Consider the following 26381-nt stretch of genomic DNA (forward strand, 5'->3'; position numbering starts at 1 on the left):
GAGAGTCAAGGCTGGGGGGCTGTTAAGAGGCAGGGCCTGTTAAAGCCCATTGCGGCATTTCCTGTGTGATTTTGGGCTTTACAAAAATAAATTGTATTGTACCTGATAGTCTAAAGCAAGATGACCTGATTGTTATCCAGGTTGTACTGTATTGATAGTGTCACACTCATCTTACTCAACGTGTATGTAGGACACAATTGGAATTCTTAAATCAATACATGGAAGGGCCTTGCGGTGTCTCTGCTGTCACATTCATACAGGGGCCTGGCAGTGTCTCTGTTATCACATTCATGGAGGGGTCTGGCTGTGTCTCTGCCAAGAGGGGCCTTGCTCTGTCTTTGCAAAGGGGGCCTAGCTGTGTCTTTGCTATCACATTCATTGCTGTGTCTCTGCCATTTCATTCAAGGGCCTGACTCGCTCATTTTCAGACCAAAGACCAACCCACATACTAAGAGAGAGCAACCTGACAGTCTAAAGCAAGATGACCTGATTGTTATCCAGGTTGTACTGTATTGATAGTGTCACACTCTTCTTACTCAACTTGTATGTAGGACACAACTGCAATTCTTAAATCAATACATGGAAGGGCCTTGTGGTGTCTGTGCTGTCACATTCATGGAGGGGCCTTCCGGTGTCTCTGCCAAAAGGGGCCTTTTTTTGTCTCTGCCAAGTGGGGCCTTGTTGTGTCTCTGCTATCACATTCATACAGGGGCCTGGCGGTGTCTGTGCTATCACTTTCATGGAGGGGCCTTGCTGTGTCTCTCCTATCACATTCAAGAAGGGGCTTTGCTGTGTCTCTCCTATCACATTCAAGAAGGGGCCTTGCTGGGTCTCTGCCGTGTCTCTACTATCACATTCATGGAGAGGCCTTGCTGGGTCTCTGCCAAGAGGGGCCTTGGTGGGTCTCTGCTATCACATTAATGGAGGGGCCTTGCTGTGTCTCTGCTATCACATTCATGGAGGGACCTTGCTGTGTCTCTGCCAAAAGGGGCCTTGTTGTGTCTTTGCTATCACATTCATGGAGGGGCCTTGCTGTGTCTCTCCTGTCACTTTCATAGAGGGGCCTTGCTGGGTCTCTGCTATCTCATTCATTGAGGGGCCTTGCGGCACTCCTTGTGCGATTTTGGACTATATAAAAATAAATCGTATTGTATTGTATAACCTGGTGTCCTAGTTTTTGGATTCTGTTTCTGAAAGGAAAACTTCTTTGTGCTTAGTGAATTCATAATGATTTGGCTGACTTTTGATTCTGAACTTCTGGTTTTGTATTCTGACTTTGATTTTTCAAGAACTTTTTTTTGAGTTATGATGATATGCATTTTTGACTGTTTTCTGGTTGTTTATGAATTTATTTCATTTTTTATTTTTTTAGACATATCCTGCAATCTTTTACTGATCATGATTTTGTACATTGGTGAACCAAAACCAAGCGTTTTTTTGTAGATTCAGAACGCTTTTGACAAAGTTAAAATCCATTAACATTTCAGCCATTTTTTTGTTGAACTTTTAGGGGGCAAAGTGGTGTCTCTGCTGTCACTTTCATGCAGGGACCTTGCGGTGTCTCTGCTATCACATTCATAGACGGGCCTTGCATTTGCCAACCCCCGCTCCTGCGCTACGCGCTTTGCGGTGCAGCCGCTCACGTATGGGGAAGCGGATGTACAATTTAAACAGATTCTAATTTTCATGGGAATTGTTACACATACAAAATAGAACTATTTTACATTACAGCGAGTAATTAACCGTAAAAAAATAGTAAAACGTAATCATTTGAAAGTAAATTATGTTTCATGTTGCGTTCAAGTTTTTTTGTTGAGTTATACGTTTTCATTCTGTTTGGTTTTGAAATTAACACACAAATGCTTTTTAAACTTACACTTTTACTGTCAACCTTCAGTAAAAACAACTTTTTGAATTAACTTTTCGTCAATATCACATTGAATTTTGATTCTGTGTTTGGACTTACATTGTGACAACATAACGTATAACGGCCCGTGAGTGAATTTCGTTTCTTTCTCTCTAATAAATAAACCGACTATTTTTGAATGTTTGTTCCTGAGATTTGTTAATTGTCTTTGCTAAAGCTTTTCTAACGGGAAACTGTAAACGTTTTAATACGAGCGGCATATCAAGATCTCCTTTGGTGCCTCATGTTAGATGTACTCCATTACCTTTGTTGTCGCCTGTTATAATTTTACATGTCAAAATTGTTTGACTAATTTTGAATACTTCTGTTCCTGTCGTATTGCATAGCCCATCACTCCGACATAAATTACGCAATATCATTACGATACAATAGTATCAACAGTAATTTGGCCAGTGGAAGACCGGACTGTGTTAACGGTTGTAGATATTCTTCGTGATACTGTAAGTTGATGTTTTCATCTTCCGCACCATCACCACCAACTGTTTCAGCAGAGTCTATTGATACGCATTTAACCAATTTGCCGTGTAACCGATCGTTAATTTTCACGTTAAGTCATTTGACGTCCCTGGGATTGCCCGTGTGCCCATTTCTTCTGTTGATAGCCCTTCGTGATGAAATTCTTCAATAAGGTTTGGACATAATAAGTCTTCTTTAATTGGGAACTTAAAGTGAGAAAAACGTAAAAATTTATAAGAGCTGAGATCGCAGGAACTGTGTGTGTCTGACAAAAGCATTCACACCAGTGAGAGGTGAGAGGACCGTGTGGTTGAATATGGCGTGGAGAACCCGGGTTAACCTTCGATCTGAACGTCTAATTCAAATCCATCTCAAATGTGAGGTGAGGTGAAGCGGGGCAGAGGAATGCATTTTCTTCAGTGTCCACTAGATGTCGTCTTGGACGCAATCTGCTGTTTAGTTTGCCTCATTACTTAAAGTGTTTTTATCATTCACAGAGCGGTAGCTCCAGGTTACCTCTGTTTCAAAATGTAATTATTGTGTCAATGAATACAATACAATAAAATACAATACACAACAAAGCCCCTCCATTAATGCGATAGCAGAGGCAAAACAAGACCCCTCCATGAATGAGACAGTAGAGACCCACCAAGGCCCCTCCATGAATGTGGTAGCAGAGACCCAGCAAGGCCCCTTTTGGCAGAGACACAGCCAGGTCCCTCCATGAATGCGGTAGCAGAGACCCATCAAGGCCCCTCCATGAATGCGATAGCAGAAACCCAGCAAGGCCCCTCCATGAATGATAGGAGAGACCCAGAAAGGCCCCTGTTGGCAGAGACACAGCCAGGCCCCTCCATAAAATTGATAGCAGAGTCAAAGCAAGGCCCCTCCATGAATGTGATAGCAGAGACCCACCAAGGCCCCTCCATGAATGTGATAGCAGAGATCCAGCAAGGCCCCTGTTCGCAGAGACACAGCCAGGCCCCTCCATGAATGAGATAGCAGAGACCCAGCTAGGCCCCTCTTGGCTTCATCATCTTTCGGTGCTAGGATTGCCTGTGTACTCATTTCTTCTGTTGATAACCCTCCATCCATCCATTATCCAACCCGCTCTGTCCTAACTACAGGGTCACAGGGGTCTGCTGGAGCCAATCCCAGCTAACACAGGGCGCAAGGCAGGAAACAAACCCCAATCAGGGCTCCAGCCCACCGCAGGGCACACACACCCACTAGGGACAATTTAGGATCGTCAATGCACCTAACCTGCATGTCTTCGGACTGTGGGAAGAAACGGGAGCTCCCAGAGGAAACCCACAGAGACATGGGGAGAGCATGTAAATTCCACAATGCCAGGCAGCAACGCTACTACTGCGCCACCGTGCCGCCCGGGGCGACAATCGCCAAAAAAGAAAATCGAAATGGTGATTACAACCTGAACCGGTGAATCCGTTAGGGGAGCCGTTTATAGAAGTGACGGGTCGCGCGCTCTGGAGACCAAGTGGCGAGCTTTGTAAATGGGCGCGCGCCAGACACCGAGGAGGTCGTCGAAGTCTGGTGATACTGTTTGCGCACCAACTACTGAGGGGCGCTGTATGTGAAAGGTAACGGGCGCGCGCTCCGTGAATGCCACCGACTACTTGGGGTGCGGAACTTGTGCACTTTTACTTTCATAAACGGCGCCCACTCAGTATCATCAGAATTCCACACGGCGGGATTTTAAGGGATGTGGCTTTTGAGGGGGTGTCCCTCTCGGTGTCCTCAGATGTCGACTCCCTAGGCGGCTGCCGGTGTAGCCTAAGAAAGGTCCTGTGTGGGGGGGGCTCGGTGTCTGGAGCGCGCGCGCCTTTCAGTTACATAAACTTGTGCATACCGCAGAATTTATACAAATGGCACCGTTTGTACTACTGAAGGGGCGCCCCCGAGAATCGGGACCCACCAGCCATCAAAAGGTCGTCGAAGTCAGATAATACTGAGAACCTGCTATGGACACCGAGGGGCGCCGTCCCCACGGAGGGTTACTTCGGCCAGCACTGATCTCAGTTATAATATTCACGGATTTCTATCAGCAATATTTATTTTAATCAGATTCAAACTTCACTATTTTATTGTGTGCTCAAGTAAGTAAAGGATGTACAGTAGTGTTTAATCTTTATACTATACCATTAGAGCTGGAAATTCGTGCATGTGCTAAATGAAGAGCACTATAAAGATTTGATAGAATTGAATTGTTAAATGGGTTGTGCATATATAACAATTTCTAGTGGTCATTTTTGTGAGAGGCGCCATATAAATATCAATGATTCCTGACAAATTGACAGTCATCATGAGTGGATGACATACAGCATAAAACAACAGGCAGGAAGAATAGAAGAAATCAGACATGCAATGTGTAGAACTGGCGTCAGATGGCGCCGTCTCACCATTTTGTCTCGGTCGCTCAAACACACTCCGCCCGCTACGAAACGCGCCTTCATTTACTGTAATTAATAAAGGGTGCGCCCGTGCGCTGAACGTATCTACGGTAAAAGCCTCGACCTATCCTGACAGCACCTGGAGGGTCGGGACGCCGGTCCATCCCAGGGTTCTCACTCCTTTATGTGTATTACTTTGACAAATCCGTTCAGCGAACAGTCGATTGGTATTTTTATTTTTTGCTTATTCACTTTATGTAAGAAGTGTGAGTTTGTTCGAGGCGGTTTTGAGATTTACACGCCCACGGGCCAGAAGACTGATAATAACACCTCGTATGACGCACTTTTCGGCGGAGCGAAAGCAAAAAACGTGGGACTTGCACCCTGAAGCTAACGGATTGTCAGCACCACAAGGTGGCGCTCTGCCAGCGGCGTTTCCTTGAATCGCGAAGACTTTCCATTTCCTACTGACCGACTAAAAAAACGGTTCGTTAAATTCAGAGCACGCGGTTCGACACGTCTGCTCCACGCTTTGTCACACAGTCCTCATTCTCACCTTTGTGGATCCCTCTTGTTTCGCTAACGTCCCTGGCGACCCGTCCAGTGTTGGTTACCCTATTCGTCTGACGCTGGCACCTTAACTTCAAACGTGATAAATGCATAAAGGCAGAGGACAGGCTTCTGATACAATTGGGCAAAGACCATGTCAGCCCCTTGCTCTTCTCCAACCCCTGGTTTTCAATGAGAAGACTGAAAATATGTCTAACCCATGAGAAATACGAGTCTCCGTGACGTGGTATTGATTTGGGGACATCAGATTTTGGATATTTTATTCTTTTTTGAGACAGCCACTTCAGCCTTAACCTGCAAGTCCTTTTTCTTCCAGCGCACATCATGACTGAAAAGTGGCATTTGTCCCACTGCTGCGTTACACCATAAGCTTACAATAAGTAAAATCCTGCAACCTTAGAATGCTAAAAATGAATTATGAGACGGAGAAACACGCTTCTTCCATTGAATTCTTTGGTGAGAACAGTTATTGGTAATGAAAGCGAACTAAGCTAGCGGCTGCAGGCTCACCTTCAGCTTTGTCCGAGTGACACAGAATATCGATTGGTAGAGATGATCCCCTTTCAAATCACCATAGGTCTCCCACGCCGAATATTGCAACTATGCTTCCTGTTTCGCACTGGCTGCAGTCTTTCGATAAGAATCCAAATCATGAATTTTTATTTCTCATCTCGATTCAATAAGATCCACCCTTATACCTCATGTTCCCTTTCTACAAACTGTCACAGTACAGTGAACAAGTGACTCTAAATAAAGATTTCTAACACACCAGTATGCTTGACTGCCAGCCAGCATTATGGACTCAGTGTCGGTCATCTCATTCACTGCTACACTTCCACGTTTGAGTAACCCATCAAATTTACAGTTCTGCATCACAGCAGCATATGCTTAAGGTCCGTTCACATGGACTTTTCCATTTGCTCCCCCATAGTTTATTTTTTTCAGGGAATCATTCCATTACTCACAAAAGCTTACTGAAAAGTTGAGGTTCGTAGGTCATAATGGAGATAAGAAATGAAGGTAGTAGTGAACATGGTGCATGCTCTCTCCAGTGATAACAAATGAATGCTACTGCTCTACCATATTTTCATTGCAGTGTGCTGGTGGCAGAAAGCTTGACATCTTTGCGATCAAGCACTGACTTGAGGAACTGTTCGCAAGTGGTTGGCTTAACTCTAAACATTTACAGAGAAATGTTTGGCTGTAGTTCTCCAAAAATCACGAATGGTTGCCCTAAAGGCATGATCTCCTAAACCTCTCCTAACACAGAAGAGAAGAATAACTCACCTTGTCTCACCTCTACAAATTCAACCTAATGCCAGGACAGCCTCACATCTCATACAAAAAAACTATTTGCCTCCTTCCTGATTTCTTATTCTTTTGCATGTTTGTCACACAAAATGTTTCTGATCATCAAACACATTTAACCATTAGTCAAATATAACACAAGTAAACACAAAATGCAGTTTTTAAATGATGGGTTTTATTATTTAGGGAGAAAAAAAAATCCAAACCTACATGGCCCTGTGTGAAAAAGTAATTGCCCCCTTGTTAAAAAATAACCTAACTGTGGTGTATCACACCTGAGTTCAATTTCCGTACCCACCCCCAGGCCTGATTACTGCCACACCCGTTTCAATCAAGAAATCACTTAAATTGGAGCTGCCTGACACAGAGAAGTAGACCAAAAGCACCTCAAAAGCTAGACATCATGCCAAGATCCAAAGAAATTCAGGAACAAATGAGAACAGAAGTCATTGAGATCTATCAGTCTGGTAAAGGTTATAAATCCATTTCTAAAGCTTTGGGATTCCAGCGAACCACAGTGAGAGCCATTATCCACAAATGGCAAAAACATGGAACAGTGGTGAACTTTCCCAGGAGTGGCCGGCCGACCAAAATTACCCCAAGAGCACAGAGACGACTCATTCGAGAGGTCACAAAAGAGCCCAGGACAACGTCTAAAGAACTGCAGGCCACACTTGCCTCAATTAAGGTCAGTGTTCACGACTCCACCATAAGAAAGAGACTGGGCAAAAACGGCCTGCATGGCAGATTTCCAAGACGCAACCCACTGTTAAGCAAAAAGAACATTAGGACTCGTCTCAATTTTGCTAAGAAACATCTCAATGATTGCCAAGACTTTTGGGAAAATACCTTGTGGACTGACGAGACAAAAGTTGAACTTTTTGGAAGGCAAATGTCCCATTACATCTGGAGTAAAAGGAACACAGCATTTCAGAAAAAGAACATCATACCAACAGTAAAATATGGTGGTGGTAGTGTGATGGTCTGGGGTGGTTTTGCTGCTTCAGGACCTGGAAGGCTTGCTGTGATAGATGGAACCATGAATTCTACTGTCTACCAAAAATCCTGAAGGAGAATGTCCGGCCATCTGTTCGTCAACTCAAGCTGAGGCGATCTTGGGTGCTGCCAACAGGACAATGACCCAAAACACACCAGCAAATCCACCTTTGAATGGCTGAAGAAAAACAAAATGAAGACTTTGGAGTGGCCTAGTCAAAGTCCTCACCTGAATCCAATTTGGATGCTATGGCATAACCTTAAAAAGGCGGTTCATGCTAGAAAACCCTCAAAGCTGAATTACAATTCTGCAAAGATGAGTGGGCCAAAATTCCTCCAGAGCGCTGTAAAAGACTCATTGCAAGTTATCGCAAACGCTTGATTGCAGTTATTGCTGCTAAGGGTGGCCCAACCAGTTATTAGGTTCAGGGGGCAATTACTTTTCACACAGGGCCATGTAGGTTTGGATTTTTTCTCCCTAAATAATAAAAGCCATCATTTAAAAACTGCATTTTGTGTTTACTTGTTATATTTGACTAATGGTTAAATGTGTTTGATGATCAGAAACATTTTGTGTGACAAACATGCAAAAGAATAAGAAATCAGGAAGGGGGCAAATAGTTTTTCACACCACTGTAGATGAACTGGGTGACCATTCCTTTCTGCACGTTTACACTTCTGAGGCAAGTTTCTTTCCATTTTTATATACTCGATGATAAGACATTATTTCTACAGCTAGACACGGCTGCACAAAAGCTGCTCAAAGGGCCCAATTCTGTTTATTTTAAAAGCTACTATCAGGCAAAACACTTAATGTTTCGCCATTTACACGGACACATCCAATTTACATTTAGAAGAACCCTTAGAACACAACTTTTGTTCTGGGTTGTCCCAAACATTAAAGGCAGTCTTATTGCATTTACAACAGTGGACTATGTAATGTGTCCAGCTGCTAATGAAGTGACTTTAGCTAATTGTATTACTTTTCTGGGAAAAAAAAAAATGTACTTTATTAAAATTACACACCACAACTAGAACATTTGACTTTGGCCTGTTTCTAACCTGGCTCCTCCAGAAGCATAATTAAGGAATCTTTACAGACAACCCACATTAGACACCTTGTTTCACACCTGAACCCCTGTAACAATTTCCTAATGGGTACAGAATACAAGATACTGGAGTTACATTTTTAAAGTGCATTCACACAAAAAGTAAGAGTTGACTTGGCCCCAATCTTTATTTCACAAGTATACAATTTAACCTTATTTTACATTATGCACATTTTAAAATGACAGGAACTCTCATACAGAAAATTAAGTGATGCTTTGAAACAGCTAGTTAAAATGAGAAAATGACAGATGGATATGACTACATTATCACATTCCCTTCAAAACGAAAAGCATGCCTTAAATGGTAAGCCAGAGAAAAGGGGGCTGGGTGTCGCACTGGCAGTGTACATGCAGAAAAAGGAGGAAAAAATCCTCCGCATTTAACTTGTATGTGCTCTAGCACTCTCCATTTCCATAACTAACTGTTAAGCTTGCTATAAAAAAAATTAATAAACCCCAACAGATAGTCTGCTGTGGCCTCTAACTGTATTTGTAAAAGCTGTGTAAATCTAAGTAAATGGTAATTACAAGAGGTATGTGTGCAATTTCACTGAAAATGCCTTAGTAACCCACAACACGCTGGAAATGTTACCCACTAACAACTACAAAAGGTTGTCAAGTACTGAGGAAACCTATTGCATTTTGGTAAACATACAGGTGCATTATTATTGCTATTTTCAGTTCCAGCAGCATACTTGACAAATTTCCACTGCAACATTTAAAATCCAATGGGGGGTCACTGAACTTAAATAAAATGTACAGGTTGCTATGATTCTTCATTAAAAAAAAAAAAAAAAACAACAAAACATTCAAAAATGGGACAAGAAGCAACTATACCAATTTAATGGAAAAGCAACAGAGTCTTGGAACTAGCCCTGCAGTAACACACATACAACCGCGGAGTAAATCCTGAACCCAAACAATTTTTACAAAAAGAACCATAGTCTTCAATTTCAAGATCGACGCAGCCAAAACCAGAACGGGGTTGCTCTGATCTGTGTTTATTAAGTGCATTTTTATTTCTTAAAGCAATAGCAAAAGTTTGACTGAATGAATCTGAAGGCCAGTGTGTAAAGCTTTACATACAGCTTTTAATAGTTGAGGTGGATGGGACGTCAAAGCTTTACAGAGCAAGCAACAGTATTTTATACCTCACTCCATGTTACACGATGAGTTCAAAAGATTACAACTATAAAAAAAAAAACTTTGAAACTAAAATCAATTTATTCTTTAAAAATATACAGTACAGGAAAGACTGCTAAAAAAAAATAAAAAAAAAAATGCACACATAGGCACACACTATTATTCTAGTGATGGGTGGCATCAGATCTACCAAGAGCCATACAAGTGTTTACGTAAACAGATTACTTGAGTGATAAAGGGCCTCTCAGGGTGGCAATGCGTTTACATTAAGTGACATTTTTGGAGGGATGGGATGGTGGGAGACAGATATTTTTTTTCTTTTTATTGGAAGTCTATAAGTCCCAGGTAGCACTGAACGTAAAATGTACTCGAGTCCAGAGGGAAACTGGATGCAGTGGAAGATACATAGATCAAATCAATTAAATGACATTTTCAATGAGCCTTGAAATTCTTTCTTTCTTAAAGTTGAGGAACAAAAAGTTAAGGTGGAGTGGTAGTCTCACTTGCTGCTGCAGAAGGTCTTTGATCACATGCGAGAAACCACTATTTTTTTTTTTTTTTTCCTAGCCCAAGCAAGTCAAAACAGTACACTACACGACAGGGAAGAAAATAAAAATGTTCCAAATGAAGAATGTAAATAGGTCCATGCCAAATAGCACTGAACTGCGTTATTTCTTGGCTTGTTTTGTGATCATATTTCTTGGTGGTGTAACTGGCCGACTGGCATTAGGCTTTTTCTTTTCTGCTGGTTTTAAAATCTGAAAGGCAAAAAAAAAAAAAAAAATGTAAAAATTGCACTGCCCATTTGCATAAGCGAGTATGGCTTTGAACTTGCATATCATAAAGTCCTATTCTGTAAATTGATCTCCAAGGGGGAAATACTTGCCTCAGCTTGTAGTCTACTATATCATTTACAGTAAATACACTTTCACAAGGCAAAATTCTGCTTAAACAAGGGTTTCTGCTGATCCAACAAAAACATCCATAAGGAAGCAAACAGCACACAATAGAAAGGAGCACAGAGAACTGCGTATATATACCCATTACAGTGAAGTTTTCTGCAATAGAAAATTTGATTTACACCTTCTCTCTTCAAAACACAGTCTCAAGTTTTAAAAATGAACACCCAATAGATGCTTTATTAGCATTGATGGCATTCTGTAACTTTTGTAGATCTAAACTATTGTTTTCTTTAATGGATAGATTTGTCTAACCCCACATTTTAATTCATTTCACGTACCAATCATCCATTTCTACTTTGATAAACCATCAGGGATAGCACTACGTTCCGGAATAACAATCACTTCCCTGCAATAGGATATGGGATCGCTTGATCCTTTATCCACTAGATTAGGATTTCTTGTTGATTTTTAACCTTCTTTGGTAACACCCAAATTTAGGAAGAAACTGTTGCCATTGTCAAGCAATTGTACCTTTTTGGCAGATTGCGAGGCAGACAAGAAATGGCTCTGTGAGTTAAACAAAAGCCAAGCACAACCGCATGCAGTACTTTTTGTTCCATTAAACACCATGCCATTAAATCATTAAGGGGCATTGTATACTGCACTGTAGATAGTACAATTAACCCAGTTATCAATAAAATGGAAGGATGGTATCAGGCTGATGACAGCTGATCTTTTTGTAACATAGCAGCAATCTTAGCATGGGGGTTGTAAATGTACTCAAGTCATTTAATGGAATATATTTGAAGAGATGCACAAAGAGCTTTGTCAAAGGATCACTAAAATTAGGAACAGAAACAGAAGTTTGATATGGTAAGAGGGGCACCAAATTTAGAGTGGGGAGAGAGTACAAACATACTAAATTATTACCATGCTTTATTTCCTCAAAACGTTTATATGAAAATTAAGCCAAATTAATATGAAAAATAAAAATGTAGTGCCAAAGAAACAGTGCTTGGCATGCAGACTGGAAACTTGACTGTGCAGGGAGATCTGAAATACTGTAAATTGTACAATTTTCACAAATAGAAAACCTGGCTACAACTGTTCATCATTACTAGAATACAAAGCTCTGAAAGTAGACTAAATCAAAACACCAAAAGGTCAACACAAAATAAGCGATTACCTGAAAAGAACACATAAGGGTTTCATCAACGCTCATCATAGCACCTGCGTTGTCAAATTCACCACAGTAGTTAGGTGCAGAAAATAAAGTCACAAGTTGCCTTTTAGCAAAGAACTCGTAGCCATCTTCAACAACCTTAAAATTTAAAAAACAAACAAAAAAAAACCTTGTCAAATAAACAAGCTAAACAGGGACCACCACACACAACTTGCGTTACATTCACAAAAAGCTGCAACCAAGTACAAAAAACTTACCTGATGAGCCCGACATATCAAATCCAAATCATGTTTATGTAGGAATTTGGCTACAACTTCGGCACCAAAGGTGAAGGACACCCCTCTATCATTTTCTCCCCATCCAAGAACATCTTTATCTGGATCTGACCACAACAGATCACACAAAAGACCCTGGTCTGGTACATCAGTGGGTCGCATGATTCGCCTTATCTGTTCCATGGACTGGAGATCAGGAGAGAGCCCTGTTGGAAAATAAAAAGTAGTGTTAGCCAAAAAGACAAACCATATAAAAAAATAAATAAATATAAATAAATAAAACTCATACCTCCATGGCAACAGAAAATTTTTTCATCCACAATGGCTGCTATTGGTAAGCAATTGAAACAGTCCGTGAAAGTCTTCCATAACTTAATGTTGTATCGCCTTTTACCTGCAATGTAAAAACATGCAATATTCATATATGAAATTTTAAATGTTGAAAAATAATTCCCCAATATTTCAATATAACTTCATAAATAGTTTTGCCTACCCCTTAAATATTTTGGTTTTATAGCTCCTCCACCTATATTTGAGTGCCTATTTTAGGTATGGTGTTTAGCACACACATTTATAGTCTTGTTTAAAATTATCGATAGGAAACGCCATGTTACGCAAATTGCAAAGCTGTATAAATTCTGACTCCCCAAACCTTGTCTGAACAATCAGAACCCATGGGCTCCTCTAAGCAGCTCCCACACACACCTAAAAATAAAATAATCGATGTTACAGAAACCAGAAGGCTACAAGACAACAAAAAAACATTTTCAGGTACCAGGTTCCTCAGCTGGTAATGTTAAGAAATGGAAGTTGAAGCATGAAAGACCAAGAAAGATTTCTGAAAGAACCGGTCATAGGATTGCTAGAAAGTCAAATAAAAATACCCTTTGGACTGCAAAATTCCTTCAGGAAGATTTAACAGACTCTGGGGTTGTGCTGCACAGTATATGGCTTTGTCAACAGAAGAAAACCTTTCCTGCCTCAGAGCCACAAGATTCTACACCTGAAGTTTGCAAATGAACATCTAAAAAGCCGGATGCATTTTTAAACAAGTCTTGTGGACTGAAAAACCAGAACTTTTTAGCTACGTGTGCAAAGGGATGTTTGGAGAAAAAAAAAAATTTGGGCTGTATTTCAAGAAGAAACATCAACTACTAAGCATGTCGGTGGATCAATCAGGCTTTGGGATTATGTTGTAGCCAGTGGCACAGGGAACATTTCATTAGTAGAGGGAAGAATGGATTCAAATAAATACCAAATTCTGGGTCAAACATTCCACCATTTGTCAAAAAGTAGAAGTTAAAAAAGGCCCTACAACAATGATCTGAAACAACTCAATCTACAATGGAATACCTCAAGAAGAGCAAGGTGATGGTTTTGCCATTGCCCTCAGTCTCCCCAACCTAAACATCATTGAAAATCTGTGGTTAGATCTTAAAAGAGCAGTGCATGCAAGACAGCCTAAGAATCTTGCATAATTAGAAAAGTCTTCTGCATGGATGAAGAGGCAAAAATACCCAAAGTAAGGAATGAAAGACCTTTAGCCGATTTTTTTTTAATAATTAAAACTTTCACCACAATTTTTTTTTAAACCTATAAAGTACTTAAAATAAAATGAGATTGTGACTGATTATTGTTGACAGGAAGCAGAAATAAAAACTGGTCAGCCTGCTGTCCAACTTCCATTTGATGCAAGGGTATACTATTCAATATAAATTCTAGTTAGGGAAACAACTGACTTACATTCATCATAAAAGCCATATATTCTGTTGATGCTGGCACATTCATGATTCCCTCTCAGCAAGAAAAAATTTTCTGGATATTTAATCTTATAGGCCAACAGCAGACAAATAGTCTCCAAGGACTGTTTCCCTCTGTCCACATAGTCCCCAAGAAATAAATAGTTACTCTCTGGTGGGAAACCTCCATATTCAAATAATCGTAGCAAATCATAGTACTGGCCATGGATATCGCCTGTGGAAACACAAAATGCGAAATTAGTGAACAAAACCGTTAATTTGTGCCCCATTTAAATACCACTATTAGATGATTAGAGACAAGTACATAAAAACTGAACTTGTTTATCATGCATCCAGCTTTAAAAACAAACACCACGCATAAATGTTATGTATAATTGATATGGTACTTACCACAAATTTTAAGCGGTGCTTCAAGTTCAAGTAAAATAGGTTGGCTAAGAAAGATCTCACGAGACTTTAGACAAAGACCCCTAATTTCATTTTCTTGCAGTTGCACATTCTTTCCTGGTTTAGAACCTCTCACTAAAAATGAAAAATTAAATATTTAATATTACAAAAAACTGGCATAAAAAAATGCTGCTTTACTACACAAATCTTAACACTTTTTCCAATGTCAATCCTACCCTACTCCATTAAGAGATTTAAAATCACTAGTACTCTTTTGTAATAGCAACATTACGAAAATAAACCTTGGCCAAAGATTAGGTAATTAGATTATGCAGCACATCCACATATGAATTAACACCCAAGTTTTATTTTTAAAATGCTTAAGTTGCTACCCTTAGAGTGCAGGATTATAAAATACACGTGATTAGCATATACCTTTTAATATGAAAAAGTTTCTATAGAACACGTCATTGTAAACAGTGAAATAAACACCATGTTGTCAGCCTCCTTTGTAGTGTGATCAAAAGAATCCCACAGACATTACTATCAAATAAAATATAAATTTATGCAGTGGGTTATTGTAATAGATTAAAAACAAGAAATGCCCCTCAATTTAAAGCAGAGAACGGCTAGAATGTATACCGAGAACTCCCCTTGAACACATCACACTGAGAAAGGTTCATGGTTTGCTATTGCATAAGTAGCACACCTCACTAAAAGGTTGACAAAAAAAGTGTGTGGATTTGGGGAAAAAATGTAAACAGTAATTAAAGTAGTCATTACGTCAACTTCTTTAGATGCTTTATCTAAAAGGTTATCTAACTTTGTTCTCTAATTTATTACAAATAGCTGCTTCATTAGTAAGGAGGCCTAACCATAAAAACAATCTGCTGTATTGTTTGCACTTCACAGTGAATTAAATGATGGTGAAGAAGAGAAAACTGAGAATAAAGAGTATACCATATATAACATGGTCCAAAAGCATACATTTTTCTAACTTGGATAAACAAATAACTTGGGATTTCATATCAAGTCTAGAAAAACATTCTAATAAAACTAAATATTTAGACCATTTAATGTCAAACAATAAAAGTGATTCTAGGGATAGAATAAAGTTCCAAGAAATAGCTTAAATAGCAGAATCATCTTGGAGCTGGGGGAAAAACCCACCCTAGTAAACACCCAATTGAGTTTATTTTAAGCATCAAAAGCAGAGCCCTCAGTAAAACTTTCTCATCTTAAAAAGTAGGTAATGGTGTGTGTCACAGTGCTGAACACTTTGTTAAAGTGTCATCATAATGAATATGGATGTGAACAAATTGATAAATACACTATACTCCATTTTTGGCAAGGATATGAAAGCAATTAAATGACTGCTCAGTTACAATTATAAAAGAATACAATAAAGCCAAAGCACTGTTCCATACAGATAAATTGTACACCATCCATTAGATAAAACAACAACTTACAAAATAATCATAATGTGAAATTGCATAAACAAAGCAATAATTTTAATAAACAAGTTATAATAAAAATCAAGAATGGAAATCTGATGAGGTGAGAAAGAGTCAGGTTCTATTAACACTGAGAACTAAGTCTCATAGAAAAAGGATAAAAATTACAGTAAAACTAATATGTATAGGTCATTGTTATTTACACAATTCCACAATTAGAAATTGTGTAATGCTTAATTTATTTGTCTTTTGTACCAATTAAGTCAAACTCATTAAGATTACCACAATGTACAGTGCTGATCCTATGAGACAAAAATAGAGATGATATGGTATTGACTTAGTTCCCATCTCAGAACACCTCCACTAAAGTGTATGGGTGGTTGATTCCTTACTTGCGTGTGATTTGCTGAATAGCCCAAGGTCTTCTTATAACAAGAGATTTATGTAAAACATTTCAACATAAAACATAATAGCAAATTACTATTGGAGCACTCACAGAAAATACACCAGTAAGGGTAGTGTTCTACAGAGGGTCATTTAAAATTTGGAGAATCCTATCCATTGATTTCGCACAGACTCTTCAGGCAGCAATCGTGCAAGGGAACAAGTAACAGTTCATAGACAGAGCACCAGTCTGACTCAAACTGGTTAGAAGCATGTTAAGTCTTCATCTGTAGCACAAATACCCACCAATCCACAATTCTGTCACATTTCAAATTAACATTCCAAGCTCTATTTCAGTAACATTTAAACAGTGTAATTTATTTATTTATTAGAAGGATATTAAAAAGATGTTTAATCAATTTAGGACTAACAACTGCTGAGTGCTTGTTCATTTTATTTGTTGTAAATAAAATGCTGTCATTTTCTAATCACATCTAACATGCTTAACTGTATACATTTTTAAACTTTGGTATAACAAACATCACCATAAGACCCACTGTTTTATTTCTGCTCCTACTCAGAATTCACATCATCCTCTACATACATTTTAGCATGTTTATTGCATTTTGAGTGCCTATGATTAAAACAGCAAATTATGCAGCTTCTATTTTCACAGAAAGTAGAATTTCCATATTAAAGCAAAATTCACCTGGTCAAGGCAGCAAGTACTACATCCTAAGAAAAACACTGTTCACCATTCACATTCTGACATGTTAAACACAGAAGTGAATGTTCCACTTCTGAAAAGGAGTCAGTCTCCATTCCTACTGTATATCCAGAATGTACAGTATATCTTGCCGCATTAAAACCTAAATTTCCAATCACTCACAAATCATTCGTTTACAACAAAATGTTTTTGCCTTCAAAGATAACTGGAGTAATGAAAAATTGTGTTGAGAGTCAGGTAATACAAGACCTGGATAGACTAAGCAAGCAGCTGAACTGTTTACTGTCATGCACTATGGAAAAAAAGAAAACCGAGAAAAAAAAAAGCACTTCCAAGGGTATAGCAGTATATTTTTCCAAGCTTTAAGTACTAAAATATAAATAATTCAATGTAGTAAACACCTCATTCCATAAGGTACAAACTGTTCTTTTAGCAGTTTTGATTCTTTCATAGACAAGGTCTCATCAAATTGACCAAAATCAGATGGACATCCATATAAAGGTAGAACAAAACATTGCTAGTTAGTAATTGTTCATGACTGCTTAAAAACAATGCATCCTCAAAGGACTGGGTAACAGTAGACACCACTCCTTATCCAAGTTCTGCATTTGTTACACCAAAAATTGTAAAACTTGTATTTGTAAACACCACCAGCACAGCTATAGCATGATGTCATTCACCAATGAACAAATCCCCAGCACCTGTGTGTTAAATGAAACTAGGGAATTTCACAATTATACACAACTGATCTACAGAATATTCCTGCATAGTGATGTGCCTTAAGACAAAGCAAATATAAAAAAGAACTAAATAATTCAAATAAAAATGTGCTCCATTGTGAAGACAATATTAGTGTTGCAATAAGCCCAAGTGTCACTATCACTTAACTACATACACAGAGGCTACTAAAATTAGTTTTAATAAAAAAAAAAAAAAAAAAAAAAAAAGAAGAAGATGATTCATACACGTATAGAAAGATTTAAGTACTTGCTTAGTCTGAACAGAGTTGACATAAGGACTTTCATTAACATTAGCTTCCTTATGTATGTTTTAGATGCAGTGAGACAGTTTGACTGGAGTATGATCTCATAGGCTTTGAAACAGACATTCTGAATACTACTTTAATGGCATCTAATATGAAGCCACCATTTAAAACTTTCAAGACTAATCCAATATTGTCAGAACATATAATCAAAAGATTTTATGTACAAGACTTCACAGGACTGCTATAGAAATGTTATTTTTAGAAACCGCTACACCACCACTTCCGGTTGGCCATAAGAGAGAGAACTTCCATAATTAGTTGTTAACATAAATACACAAGCATGAAGTCAAGAGCTTTGCCAATATGAAAAGCATACATGTTGTGTTTTACTTCTGCTTATTTACATTTGTCTTGCTTACCATTTATGATGGCATGCACTAAAAATATTTTAGTCAAGTATTAATAATGTTAAAGTAGGAACTGTGTAGTACCAAATATGTCTTCACTTGGCACTGTATTTGATGTTTTTAGTGACTGGTTTTATAATTGGATGTTTGAGTCTTGAAACCAGTCACTAAAAACATCAAATACAGTGAGTGCCAAGTGAAGACATATTTGGTACTACACAGTTCCTACTTTAACATTATTAATACTTGACTAAAATATTTTTAGTGCATACATTCAGTACTATCACACTACTTCCACTCAAGAGCTGGAAGGTAGTGCCACTGCTGTGTATCAGAAAGCGGCAATGACTAGTGTGGTTTAACAGTTTATTTAACTATGCCATTTGGTCTTGTATACTTTGCACTGTGATTGTTACTTGGCAGTGTGGTATTTAACAAAAACACAGGTCGTCACCTCATGCAAAATATAAAATGAAAAACTATCAAAACTATCCAAATCTTTGTGTTGGATGGAAAAAAAAAAAAAAAAAAGTGGTGGTTCATCTAAAAACCTCATGCAATGTTCAGATTTGGTAACATTAGTTTGCAGTGTGCAAGCAAATTTGAATCAAATGTAATTAAACTTTAGTAAAAATTATGCACACCAGATTAATTTTATTTTAAATCAGAAGAGCCAAAAAGAAATTCTGAATAGTATTTATAAAGGAAAGCATAAAGGTTAATACTAGCAAACTTATCCTAAATGGGACATGTTGCAGCACGAACAACAACGGTCACAGCACATTTTGTTTGCAGAAATCAAAATGATTGGAACCTCACTCCTTCTTTCCTACTAATAACCGGATACAAACTCCCTTCACAACAAATTACATCCAAGAAGAGCAAACTGATTCCACAAGCTGCAAAAATTGCCATTAATCCAATGAAAAACAGACTACATGTAAGCATAACCATTTACAAATGTGTCAAAAAGGTGTCGGGGAAACTCAAATGATTTGCTCCATTGCAAAGAAGATCACCAGACACAGGGAGACAATCAGGCTCTTGCAAGCAGAAACATAGAATGGTAGCTTCAGGTTGTAGGGTAGGAACAGACACAGGATGAGACTGGTCCCGTGTACACCTACCTCTACAAGAGTTTCCCACTTAGAATAATAGAACTTCAGTACCTTCACACTAGGCAGGAAACAGCTGCCAGCAAACTTCATTAACATAAGTGACCAAAACGGTTTGGGGAAGCAATTGTTTAACAAAAGAAAAACAACAGAAGAATAAAACTTTAGGAGACATACGCCAAGGCACAAGTTCTTTATTTGAAGAAGAAAACCTTAACAGATTATACCTAAACTTAAAGGATAAGTTTATTGGATGGAAAATCTATACCATAATGGCAGAACTCACAAAACAAGTTTAAAACAAATGCGACCAAAGTGCAAAAAGAATTAACTCAAGATATATCCAGTGCAGTTATATAAAACACTTAGATCCAAACTACATGTACCAACATTTTTACAAATCTTGTCTAAACAAGCATTTCAGCACTAATAATTAAATATTTTTGTCTAAATATTTTGTGTTTAGAAGTATTTGAAACATTGCTTAATTACTCCTAACCATTCACCTAAAAATTTATTTTCCATGAGAAAAGAATTAAGACTCCTCATGACACTGCTGCAGCAGTTAAATTCACACCTAGCCTGATTAAGAGTGACTCTAATTCATCTCCAAATGTCACCTTGGCTTGCATTAAAGGTTTCATCAAAGTGATATGTATGATATCACAGTCAACATGAATCACAGGAGAGAAAAAAAAATTATATATAGTTTTTGGTTTCACCAGTTAACAGCATTTTATTTTGGTAACTTAGGAAAGCAGGCAAAACAAGACTGCAGACCAATTTTGCAAATCTCAGATTCTAATACTTTTATTCAAATACACTGATAAATAACCAAAAACAAAACCTGTTCAATTTCCCCACAATTAGTACAAGGAGCATTAACAGGGTGAAGTCCAAATAAACAAACCTGAACTAATAATGTACTGATGTTCCCACATTTTCAAACAAGACAAATCCTCAGGTCCTTATCAATCTGCAATCACACATCAAAAAACCCAAGGTGGATGTAAATAAATCCTGAACTATTCACAGTGCCTTATTCAATAAAAATTTGGTAATCAAGAGACAATTAAAATAAAGGATAGCACCGCGAGGTCACAACAGAGACTATGACATTTTCTTCCAGTAGTTAAAGTACTTCTACTTTCCGTTATTATACAAATCTATGCTCGTGTACCAAAATAAGAGTAAGTTTCACAATTTGACAGGTTACCAAAAAGTTGTTTAACTGTGCAATGAAACTAATTTATCGCTTCAGTCCTGAAATAAGGTAAAATTATTTAGTGGAAGCCTTTATCCAAGGCCTCTTGTATTTGAGATACAATTGAAGCACAAGCAGGTCAAGTGACTTGCTCATGATCAAATACTATAACCAGCAGGATCTGAACCCACAATATTAATATTTCAACTACGAAATCAAATGTCCTAACCACTAAGCTATACACCGATTGCCACATATTTAATATTTTTATGCTACCCAAATAACTTATCAAAGGCATTATGGAATGAAGATGTAGAGAAAAACCAAGCAAAAATGACACCTTTTATTGACTAACTAAAAAGATTACAATATGCAAGCTTTCGAAGCAACTCAGGCCCCTTCTTCAGGCAAGATGGAAGGAGGATTATATCCCCCACGTCACAGGGCATGCTGGTTTGAAAATCTACACCTTTGTTACCTGTATGGAGCTTGCACGGTCTCAACATCTGGATGCCTGGCTATTATAAACTGGTCTGTGTAAAAGCTCTATGATGGACAAGGGTTTCAAGTCCCGAGTCTTAACCTCTAGCATGACTTAGACCAAGTCAGACTCTGGGCAATATTTAATGATCCATTTTAGAATATAAAGCTTGAATACTCCTCAGAGCAGTACTTTGCTGCCATCTAGAGGAAAAAACTAACATGTTGCAAAAAAAAAAAAAAACCTGTACATTTCTATATGTTTTTTCCACTCTAAAACTCGTCAACATTCATGAGTGGAACATGTAAATGAGAAGCTATAAAAGCAATTTTAGAACTGAAACCAAACCACTAGCTGAATCAATCAATCAACAGTGATGACAATGTGAACTAGTCATCAGACATTGACGCAAACAGTGAAACTTGTGCATAAAATACTGTACAACCAATCTGTTGTGATGTGCCCAGTGAATACCATCACTTAACGGTTTACTATGGTACAAGGAAAAGACAAACATGCCAGTATTTCACATATTTATGCTACGTAAATGTCAAACTGTCAAAAGATACTTTGAAGATATTGTCCTGGTTTGGCATACCACACCTCCTCTTATCTGTGCAGGGCTTGCATGTTCTCTTCATGTCCAGATATCCAACTACTGTAAATTGGCCTGTGCGCAAGCTGTTTTTTTCCCCCAGACTATAGAGTCAGAAGCAGTTAATTATTCTCAAGTCGGAGAGAAAAAACAAAAACTTATTGATCCCACCAACCAACTAAACATAAAATGAAACAATGTGTTTGAACTTCCAATTTCAAATATAATAATCTGACTAAACTATTTTGACCTAGTCTTTTCATAAAAGCATTGCAGGTCTAATTATTAGTCTTGGCTTAAGTTTTGTGCAAACTTTTAAAAATTACTTTTAAATAGACAAAAGGGGAACATCCAGATAAAAGAGTTAATCAAAAGGAGAATAAAGTCTCATCCAACTAGCACCCCTTCTTTTGTCTTTTTGCTGCTTAAGGTTTATAACTACTTTAATAAACCTAAAAAAAGACAACAGCATCAGCACATCCTTTAAAGCAGTGTTTCCCAAACTTGGTCCTGGTGGACCCTCGTGGCTGCAGGTTTTTGTTCCAACCAGATTCCTAATCAGTGACAACACCTGAAAGCACTGAACTCATTTAATTTGCTGGTATTTTTTTTTTTCTTCGACATTCAGAAAAGCTTTGCAGCATGATTTTTACATTTATAAGATATTTAAAAATATTTCTGCTTTTGCTATAATGCTTAACTCTCTTTTGTTGATTTCATTATATTTTACCCTCTGTGCAGTTTTTCCCTTTCGTTATATCTTAATAATGACAATTAAAAACAAGCAGAGCAGACATGCAGGCAAACGCAGAATAACCAAAAGCCACTACTTTAGAGTAAGACCCACTAATTAGTAAATAATTAATTAAACAATTTGAAGACCTAGAAAAGTAGAATGAAAATCAAAATGAAAATACTGTTAAAAAGAAACAAAATACATTATTCCTATATAACTGCTTGGTACATTTACATTTTTTTTTCAGCAAACTTAAGTTTTCTAATTTCTATATTGTTCCCTAAACACAGAACTTGAGAAATATCAGATCACTTAATTAGCCCAGGAGTTCAGTTGAAAACAGAAGCTGGTTGGAACAAAAACCTGCAGCCACAGGGGTTCACCAGGACCGATTTTGGGAAACACTGCTTTAAACCCATACTTTAACAGGGTAGGATGATTAACGGTAGCCTGATGATTCACAGTGGCACAACAAGGAACTACCTTTTTACTTTCTCGTATACTAAGTATTGGGAAAGTATTGTAATCATCCAAAAATTTGATTGAGATTTTGATGAATCTCGACATTTTAGACCTCCCCAAGTCCGAAAACACCATTTTTGGAATTGTGTGTGTATATATACAAATATGATGAATTGAGTATGCTTTCACTTAGGTCGACCAAACTTTACAAACAAGTATTAGGAACAAAATGTCGATTTCTGTCAACTTTTGGACTATTTCCACTAACTGGATGTGGTACTTTACGTTTTATTCACGCAGCTGCAGTGTCTGATTTATTCAACTTTAATTATAATTGTTCACTATATTATTGATTTGATGTTGATGGTTCTTTAATGTACATACTATAAAAATATTGTCTTGCGGGGTTTACTCCTGAAAATATCCTTTCCCATATCAAAGTCTAGGGGAGACCACTCCTAATTTTATTTTGTATGCTTTCTCTCAACATAATAAATATTAGACTAATTAAAAACAAAGGAGTCATTGGTCATTCGTTTCATGTACCAACTTCAGAGTCCTGTCTATTATAAACAAGGGTTTTAAGCCCAAAGCCTTACTTATGCTACACACTACCTGTCATACTTTACACTGCCTACATATCTACGTTCAACAGCAAAGTGGAAAAGGGATTAGTCCCCTTACCTCAAGGGGCATCCTTGCCTGAACACGCACCTTTGCGGTCTGTGTGGAGTTTGCGCGTTCTCTTGATGTGGGTATTTAAGTATGTAAAGTGGGCACTACGATCGACCAAACCCACATCCAGAATCGGCCTTACACTGAATACTGGCCGGAATGGCAGACATTCCCTATCAATCTCAATTAGGTTAAGCAATTTAAAAATATTACTAATACGATAAAATCATAACGTAGAGATAACATGCTTAGAATTTACAGCCCAAACATTAATCACTGACGACACTCCAGAGTCACCGAAATCCAATCAAAAATGACACAAGATACAAGGTTACCGATAGGGCTTTACTGGGAATACTGCTTCTAAAAGCAGGCTTATATAAACAGGATAAAAATGTCTGGGGTGCCTAAAATTAACTAAAAAATAAATCCGTAATAGTATACACTGAAATATGAGATACTTTTTAGAGCAAAATCGGGCAACGAAAAAAAACGCCTGCGAGGACACCGCTAGCGGGACTGGCTTCAAATTGCCAAGGCTTGGTCTCTAGTGACCATTGGTCTTCATGCCGGCTATCAATTTATAATCACGCTTTTTAACAGTTGAAATTTGTTTTTTCGCCAACAAGTTACCCATACCAAGAAACCCACAAGCTAAAGAAATATGTATAATGTAACACCAAAGAGAAATCCTTTAGTATTACAAATAACGGAGCAAGTAGAAAAAGGAAGTACCGCGTAATGGACAAAAATCCGAATAAGCATCACGACAAACACCTCGTTTCTTTCGCTTCTTCCAAAACGCAACACCCGGTGTTTAACAATTCGGTTAAGCCAGAGACGAGTTTGCTCAACACATCACCGTTGGACGGACGGAGGAGAAACGCGGCCTTTAATATTCGCGGCCTGGAGGAATTACAGGGCAACAATAGCGCCGTCGAGATCCTCCATTTGCACTTCGTAGTTTTCTGAAAAATGGCCTCCTTCCTCTATCCCCGAGCATGAACGCCAATCAACGATAATTATAAATCTCACTTGGCTTACTCTTTGACAGCTACTGGCCTTATTGTTAATAAAGCTCTACAATCCACCAGTCGCCTTCCTTACGTCCGCCCAGCTTACCTTCCAAAAGCCGCTGAATGATGCTGTCTATATTAAGCTTGTCGATATCAGCCATAACTTAAAAAAAAAAAAACTTAAAAAAATAAAACAAAAATTGCTTCTACTATGAAGCTTCCCTGGAAAAACTAAAGTTCCCTTTCTGTTCCAAAATGTTAATACCCGAGAGTCGGACACCGCTACAGAATTTCACATCCGACGATAACAGCAGCCACCATTCCCTTTTTAAAAAACAAATGGCAGCCGCGACCTAGCTCTACGCCCGCCGCCGCCGAGAGGCGCAGCGATACAAAAGGGTACTCAGTCGCGCGGGACTACTTGCGTAGAGAAGAACTTATGACGGAGGCCGAGTGTCACAAACGTTAGTCTTTATATCCACCCGACGCAACAACAAGTGCCGCTGGGTTTTGGCCGCTTTTAACACGCAAAACATCCATTCAGTGAGTGAATGTGTCAGCAAAATCCACATTTAGTCTAGTGAGAAGAAGGAGAAGATCTCAGGATCATCGAGCAGGGGGTAAAAATGAGTCCTGGACTGGACAGGCTATCATAAGCCCCACTAACACATGCATAGACCAGGTCAATGGAAATATTTTAATTATATCACTCCAAACGGTACATTTCAGTTCATATATGAAAAAAAAACAAACATTTTTGGACACGGAGAAACTAAAAGCTCTAAAGAGAAGATGACCTGGGCAGATGTCAAACCCAGTGATCTGAAATTAAAAGACTGGAATGGTATCAACTATTGTGTGGACATTCAAACTAAAAAGAAAAACACACACTACTATTGCAATCTGAATGAAAAACATCTAGTAACTATATCCTTAAATAGATGTGAAAAAAATCATTAATTGAAATAGTTCCTTTCACATCATTTATAAGTGAAATGCACTTTGAAGGGTAAACACGATGAGGACGTAAACATGAAATAACATGCATCTCCTGTTGAACATCAATGTTGATATTAAACATCAGGCTGAAAATAGATTATTTGGAACAAGTGTTTCACCAGCTCTCACAAGAAGAATATTTGTATTTATTTTCTTATTTTGATTTTATGTAAAACTTAATTTCCCTATCTATCTATCTATCACTCATGATCATCATCAACAAATCTAATGCACTGGAAGCAGCAGCCTTGAGTGGTTATGGAAAGTAGAAGAGGGGCTGTTCCTTTACTCCTTGCTTCCTTAACATTTTCTGCTCCATTTTGTGCTACTGTTCACCAGAGAATCACCTACAGAGAATGCTCATTATGAAAGGTACTATAAAAAACCTAAGTCACTTTCTGTAGCCTGCCAGTGTTAGCATGCAAAACTCACACTGAGCACTGATGAGTATTAATAGTTCCTAAACAGTCTGAGGATTGATGATGACTGGTGATCCCACAAAGCCCACGCATCATGTGATGTAAAAGTGTAAAATGTCTTTCGTGTTTTCTATCTCTTCATTTCCACTAGTGTCTTCAGGTGAGGCTTTCAGGACTGAGCTGAAACACAATCCACTGAGATCACATGGCCAATACCTGGAATAAATAGGACTTGCTGAATGTGCTAATGTGAATTTCCCCTTGGGATTAATAAAGTATCTACTGTATCTATCTA

General features: G+C 38.2%; 1 protein-coding gene across 1 annotated transcript; it reads right to left on the reverse strand.

Moving 5' to 3' along the window:
• Positions 1-10229: 10229 nt before the first annotated feature.
• On the reverse strand, positions 10230-25059 carry ppp1cc (protein phosphatase 1, catalytic subunit, gamma isozyme). The gene is made up of 7 exons (XM_039772170.1): positions 24775-25059; positions 14431-14562; positions 14024-14254; positions 12570-12674; positions 12263-12486; positions 12009-12143; positions 10230-10678 (listed from the first exon to the last, which is right to left on the reverse strand). The coding sequence occupies exons 1-7, from the start codon at positions 24827-24829 to the stop codon at positions 10589-10591; spliced, it is 972 nt and encodes a 323-aa protein (XP_039628104.1). The 5' UTR covers positions 24830-25059; the 3' UTR covers positions 10230-10588.
• Between the last annotated feature and the right edge of the window lie 1322 nt (positions 25060-26381).

This window comes from Polypterus senegalus, chromosome 12 (genome assembly GCF_016835505.1).
Source record: "Polypterus senegalus isolate Bchr_013 chromosome 12, ASM1683550v1, whole genome shotgun sequence".
Classification (NCBI taxonomy): domain Eukaryota; kingdom Metazoa; phylum Chordata; class Cladistia; order Polypteriformes; family Polypteridae; genus Polypterus; species Polypterus senegalus.